The sequence below is a fragment of the Pseudochaenichthys georgianus genome, chromosome 5, assembly GCF_902827115.2.
Source record: "Pseudochaenichthys georgianus chromosome 5, fPseGeo1.2, whole genome shotgun sequence".
In the NCBI taxonomy this organism is placed as follows: Eukaryota; Metazoa; Chordata; class Actinopteri; order Perciformes; family Channichthyidae; genus Pseudochaenichthys; species Pseudochaenichthys georgianus.
The window spans coordinates 40,012,221-40,018,587 of NC_047507.1; the positions used below are offsets into that span (position 1 = coordinate 40,012,221).

Genomic DNA, 6,367 nt, shown 5'->3' on the forward strand with positions numbered 1-6,367 from the left:
GTTATAATACAGTGCTGAGAATGAACGCACTTTTGAACGCCGTTATACAGCGCTGAGAATACGTTCATCTAGCGGAAATACAGTACGTTCAGTTCACGTTCGCCCAAAATATGAACGCGTTCATGAACGATCGTTCATTGAACGCGTTCAGGTACATCACTGATTGTCAGTTCGTTGTCTCTCTATGACCTACGTTCCTGCTTACCTCACGGACTTCTCACGGATCTATGTTATTGATCACTGTTCTAGTTTTCCTCGAAAGAGTGGTTTTGTTTTCCTTATTTTCATTACTGTGCAAATCCCAGTAAAGTCTTTATTTTGAAACACTATCCGAGTCCGAGTTTGAGTCGTGCAATTGAGTTCATGCCTCAGATGTTCACTCCATGACAACATGCCTATAGAGATGGTCACTCTACAAGTACAGCACTTGCACAAATGACCGACGACTGGTTAAAGAGCATGGATGATAGGAGGCTTGTAGGAGCTGTGATGTTAGACTTTAGCGCAGATTTCGATGTAATCGATCATAGTCTGCTGCTGAACAAACTCAAATGCTATGGCTTTGATTCTGTTGCTATGTGTTGGATGGAGAGCTACCTGACTAGGAGAAGGCAGCGAGTGTTTTTCAATGGGAGCTTTTCTGAAAGTAAGGTGTTGCAGTGTGGGGTCCCACAGGGGAGTTCGCTTGGGCCTTTGTTGTATTCTATATTCACAAATGACCTTCCTTACGTATTAAATATGTCCAGTGTAATAATGTATGCTGATGATTCCACAATGTACAGCATCAACATGCAGTGAGTTAAACTATCTATTTAAAATAGAGATTAAAGCCATAGAAGACTGGGTCAACAATAACAAACTGGTACTCAACATTGCAAAAGCAATGGTGTTCGGATATGTTAAGCAGCAATCCTCAATTAAGCCTGACGCCGGCTGGTCAGCCAGTGGAACAGGTAAACGAGACTAAGTTGCTTGGCATTGTTCTTGATTCTGGTTTACGGTGGACAAAGCAAATTGACAGTATCGTAACTAAAATAGGAAGGAGCATAGCTGTGGCGAGAAAATGTACAAAGTATGTAACACCGACCACTTTGAAACAAGTCATTCAGTCTCTGGTTTTGTCACATCTTGAGTACTGTCCGGTCATATGGTCATCAGCAGCAAAAACACATTTACAGAAATTACAAATAGCTCAAAACAAGGCTGCCAGACTAGCTCTCCACTGTTCGAAGCGCACTCATATTGGAGTTATGCATAGAAGCCTATCATGGCTTCCAGTTAAGAAACGTCTGCAATCTCGTGTTATCACTTTTCTAAAAAAAATCCAATTTAGCAAAAAACCATTGCATTTTTATGATCAAATAGTTTACACAAGAGACGAGCATGACCATAAGACTAGACAAGCTACATCAGGCCATCTACTGGCACCTAAACCCAGGACACATCTTCTGTGTCTTATAGAGCTATAAAGGAATGTAACTCATTGCCAAACTACTTTACTGAAACTTTACTTCTTTCAAGAAGAGATTGAAGGGCCATCTACTAATGACCATGTACCCCTGTGAGCTGTGAACCCTAATTTAATTTGATCGCATGTTGTTGATGATATTGGTGATGTTTTTAATGATGTCAGGACTTATGTCCTAAATGTTGTTGTATTGTTTTAAGTGTCGGACCCCAGGAAGAGTAGCTTTTGTCGAGAGCAAAAGCAAATGGGGATCCTTAATAAACATAAACTGTTTAAAACACATGCTCAAAGTAAGCCGGATTTTGCCAATGTGTTTATGTGGATTCAAAAATCGTAAATATTCTACAAAATGTAGGAGACTGATCTAATCGGAGCAACTGTGACAAATAATCCAACTGAAACCGGCATGGACAATGACTATGTTTTAAAAATGCACTTATCCAGAAAAGCCTGGTTTGGACACTTTACGGACAGAAGAAACATTTCTATTAAAGAAACAATTATACATTTCTGTGCCTTTTTAATAGCTACTAACTTGCATTTTTATTCAAATGAATCAATCAATTTCTTATTGTAATGTAGAGACAAGGCCTTTTACAATTTATATGTATAAAAAATAAAAATTATTGGAACCAGTGGTTCCAGGTTGGGAACCACTGGTCTAGACAATAAGGGTAATTTTGGCACTAAAAGGTAAATACAGGGATCCCATGTATTTTGAAACAGTTCATATGGTATTTACATCTAGATAACTCTTTTAAGTTCTATGCAAAAAGTACTGTTCTACTTATAGCTGCTAATTGTCAGCAGCTGCACTAAAGATGAAGATTAGTGATCATTACTACAATGTCTGAGGCAGTGGGCACTACTTCCTGCTGCCGCTGCTCAGGGCCTACAGGGTTAGTCTGCTGGCAGGAACACTGGTGATGTCAGTTTCCTGTAACAGATTGTCAAAGCAACGTCATCAGAAAGTAAATGACTAGCAAAAGTAAAACGTTATAGTAAACATCACCACATTGTTAAACACAGAAATAATTGGACACCATCGTGTTAGATTTGCTAAGAAATATCAGGGACTTGTTATTGTTGAAACAGAACACCAGCTGGCATTCATCAAACGTATTTGTGGATGGCAACACACATTGAAAGGATCCGGAAATTACCAGAAGTCAGATTAACCCTTTGTGCTTCCAAAATTCCTAACAAACAAATTGTTGCCATAATGCTTAAGGTGGGAAGCAGATCTACATTCAGGTAAAAATAAATAAAGACAATTAACACCTAAACAAGACATTCAGGACTTTATTGTACTTTGTTTGACGTTGTTATCTTTACCCTGAGATTATCACACAAATACAATTCTATTTGAATAAAAGCTTCAAATAGGTAGGCCTCAATGCTAAAGAAAAACACTATTATATATCAGTACGTGATTTGAAGGCTAATAGAAAATATCCGATAGTAATTGAGACCTTTTTTGGTAATGGGCAGACCGACTCTTCACATTTTGTTTTTGTTATTACTTTACATTTTTGATAGCTCAAGAAAAAGACTGGCGAAGACATACACATTTTAGTAATGACTTGCAAGTAAACCTATACAAACTTCACCTTGGTCGTTGGGTTCTTGACATTTATCCAGTCTTTACAACTTCTCAAAGCACTTTACGTAAACATGGCTTCATTCACTCATTCATACAGAGGCAAGGGCTGCCATGCATGTTGCACCTGCCCAAGGAAGCTAACATTCACACACGTTTGGGAGCCATGAACATGTTTCAGTGGCTGAAATCGATCCCACACAAAAGGCTCACACGGAACATAACAGACACTAAACATATTAGTTCAATAAGATGTTTTTGTAGATTTTGTTTGCACAACACCACAACAAATAGGTATGCAGTCATGCAACAACAAGTGTATCTATTAAGACATCATGTGAAGGCTAAAGACCAATATCGAAACATTGATGAGATATTTCAGTGTGGACCAACTGACAGCTTATTTCCAGTGACTAAACCTTGTAGTAAGAGGATAATTGATTCTCACCTTCTTTCCAAAACAACATACATTTAAGTGTCTTTGTGTGTTCTCTTCCAGAGAAAGATGCATGCCCTCCTGCTGCTGAGCTGCTTAGTCCTCGCTGCAACAGATCACTTCCTTGCCTCCGCCCACATGATCCCTGATGAGAGTCTCACCACAAAGAGCGTTGTGTTATTTGACGCTCTGTCTCAAAGCCTTGACATATCCCCCCCTCCTGTTGTTATTGTAGGTAAGTTTGCAAGTTTAACTGTGATTATTCACTTATATGAAGATAAACTATATATGGACACGCAGATGATGCATTTTTTTTTCTCTAAAATTCCATGAAAGCACCTTTATTTTCGTATGTCCTTTTTCAGAATTGCGAGAAACAGTGAAGAGGAACAAGAAAACAAAGAAACAAAAAAAGGTATTACCCAAAAAAACTAACCAGACTAAGCTGTGTCACTATTACATTTATATAATTAAATAACTATTTACTTTATACATTTGAAATGTACAGAATCAACTTCTATGGTAAAAATCTCTGACAATCTGTCCTTTTTATGCATTGTCACCAAAGCACGTAAATATTTCCATATTTTATTTTACTCAAAATGTTTCTCTTGTTCTCACTGCAGTACTTTTTTTGTATCTTATTCCAACAGTATGGTGATGTATTGTTGATACTTCTCTCCTTCTCTCTCAGAGAAAGAAGAAGCGCCCTCATCCTCCTGCTGACTGCGTTCCCCTGGGGGGAAGTTGTAAATCTTCAAACAATGTGTGCTGTGATTTCTGTGCTTTCTGCCAGTGTCGGCTCTTCAGAACTGTCTGCTTCTGTCGGATGGGAAACCCAAGCTGCTGAAAAGCCAGCTGCAGACTAATATAGCTCTAGCGATCAAAGCAAAACGTTATACCAAAGCAAGCCAGTTGAAGTTGACACCATGACAGGTGAATAACTTCTGGGCCTTGGTTTGGTAATCTCAGAATCTATAGGCTATCGGTCTGACGACAGGAATTCCGGATCCTGACTTCTTCCATAGTTCGCCAGTCATCATTGACAGTCAGATTAGGACCTTGAGACTAGGTGTTTTAGGTCCAGACGACATTTCAATTAATCGATATGAACAGATATCTACGTTTGAATGCTGATAAATGAAATAAAAAAGCGAATCAAAGTCTAAATTGTCCTCAGAAAAATAGCCTCTCTCCACACGGACTGTTTATCCGCATGCAACCAACGCTCGCTCAAACATGATTGGTCAACACTTCTTGGACTGCAAACAGAAACCAGAGGGCTTCTGGTACCGAAGTCTCATTGGCGACAGATTCTGAATTAATATGCAGATATCTGTTTATAGAGACTATTGGTTTAAAACATTGCATGAAAGCACTTTATTTCAGTGAACTTTCCTAAACGCTTACAGGATGTACTGCTTGTAGGAATGTTATGACACTCGCAAACCTTTAGATTTTTAAATTGTCTCTCAACATCTTAAAAGATTTGGAGAGGACATTTCGTAACGTCAGTCAAAGGCAAGAAGTAAGCTTTAACCTGAATCAAGTCAAATATTTACTTTGTGGTCTTAGAACTCTAACCCAATATTTAGTAATTATTAACAATCACATTTCTACACTTAAATGACCTTTGATAATGTTACCTTAAAAGTGAGATTACCAAAATGATGATGAGCTTCCAGTTTGTTTCCATGGTTTGTATCAATGTTTTGTAACTTCCTGTCATCATATGTTTTTAGTATTGTCGTATTTAAACGTAGTCCGCAAATCTGGAAATCTTTCACCCAAGAATTGTTCATGTTTGTTAGACAGCTTTAACATTACTGATTTCATAATTGCCGCCTAGACACTATTTTTTAGTGGCAGAACATTTTGTTTGTCTAAATATTTAAGTAAATGCATGCAAAACAGCTGATCCCTCTGTTTGTTGTTATTTCTTGACAACAATTGAAATAGATTCAACTTGAATTTGGATTTTAAATGGTAACTGTTTTTTGATTTTGTCTTTGATTTTGAAAAAAACACCAGTGGTGTAATAATGTTCTCCCTCTGTTAGATAAATAAAACTCCAAACATCTTTCATTGTGTTTGTGTTGAGTTTTTTGTAAAGCTATTTTAGTTTTAAACCTGATGTTTATAAGCTTCTTAGTTTTTGCAACAGTCTGTAAATATACACAACTTTATAATAAAATGCACACATTTACCTTTTTCTAGACTAAACACAGGTACGATCCAGGGTTTCCGCTAGGATTTTTCCTTGCCGGTCAAATGTCCGGGCAGAATTTATTTTACCGGACTAATTTGAAACTTACCGGTCATATTTCAATAATAATAAGAGTTGTGTAGCAGAGTTTCCGTTAGCATGTAATTACCGGACTATGAGCAGATATGCTTCAGTTTAAAACTCAGTTCACGGGGCTCATTTTTATATTGCTTCAGTTTATAATCGTAACAGATCGAAAAATTCAGATGCATTTTTCAATAAATTATTCCACAAACAACAAACACCATAATTATTACATTCAAACATTTGCAGGTCTCCCTTGAAAAAGAGATCTATGATCTCAATGGGACCAATCTGGTTAAATAAAGGTTTGAAATGAAATGAAATGAAACAAACTACTTGTAGTAGATAACGTACATTATTCAAAAGTTTACATTATATTTGAATAATAACACGGGAGAAACGGATCCTCTCTTTTCCCCTCTCCCTCCCTCTCTCTCCTGACAGCACGTCAGTTTCTCATGCAGCTCCTGCAGCTCGAGATGGGTCTGGCTGCAGACCGCAGCAAGGAGGCGTTTCCTATAGGGGCGTTTCCTAATTTTTATTATCCAATAGCAACTTAAGGGATTCCAGCTG

At 37.7% G+C, this 6,367-nt stretch overlaps 1 protein-coding gene across 1 annotated transcript; it reads left to right on the forward strand.

Annotated features, from left to right (window-relative positions):
- The first annotated feature begins 3,573 nt into the window (after window positions 1-3,573).
- asip1 (agouti signaling protein 1) lies at window positions 3,574-4,354 on the forward strand. The gene is made up of 3 exons (XM_034082084.1): window positions 3,574-3,739; window positions 3,870-3,919; window positions 4,199-4,354. The coding sequence occupies exons 1-3, from the start codon at window positions 3,574-3,576 to the stop codon at window positions 4,352-4,354; spliced, it is 372 nt and encodes a 123-aa protein (XP_033937975.1).
- Window positions 4,355-6,367: the final 2,013 nt, after the last annotated feature.

Excerpts from the sequence above, each read along its gene's own strand:
- asip1 (XM_034082084.1), top strand. The coding sequence starts at position 3,574 with ATGCATGCCCTCCTGCTGCTGAGCTGCTTAGTCCTCGCTGCAACAGAT. Across the intron at positions 3,740-3,869 it reads CCCTCCTGTTGTTATTGTAG|AATTGCGAGAAACAGTGAAG; the intron begins GTAAGTTTGCAA and ends GTCCTTTTTCAG. Across the intron at positions 3,920-4,198 it reads AAACAAAGAAACAAAAAAAG|AGAAAGAAGAAGCGCCCTCA; the intron begins GTATTACCCAAA and ends CTTCTCTCTCAG.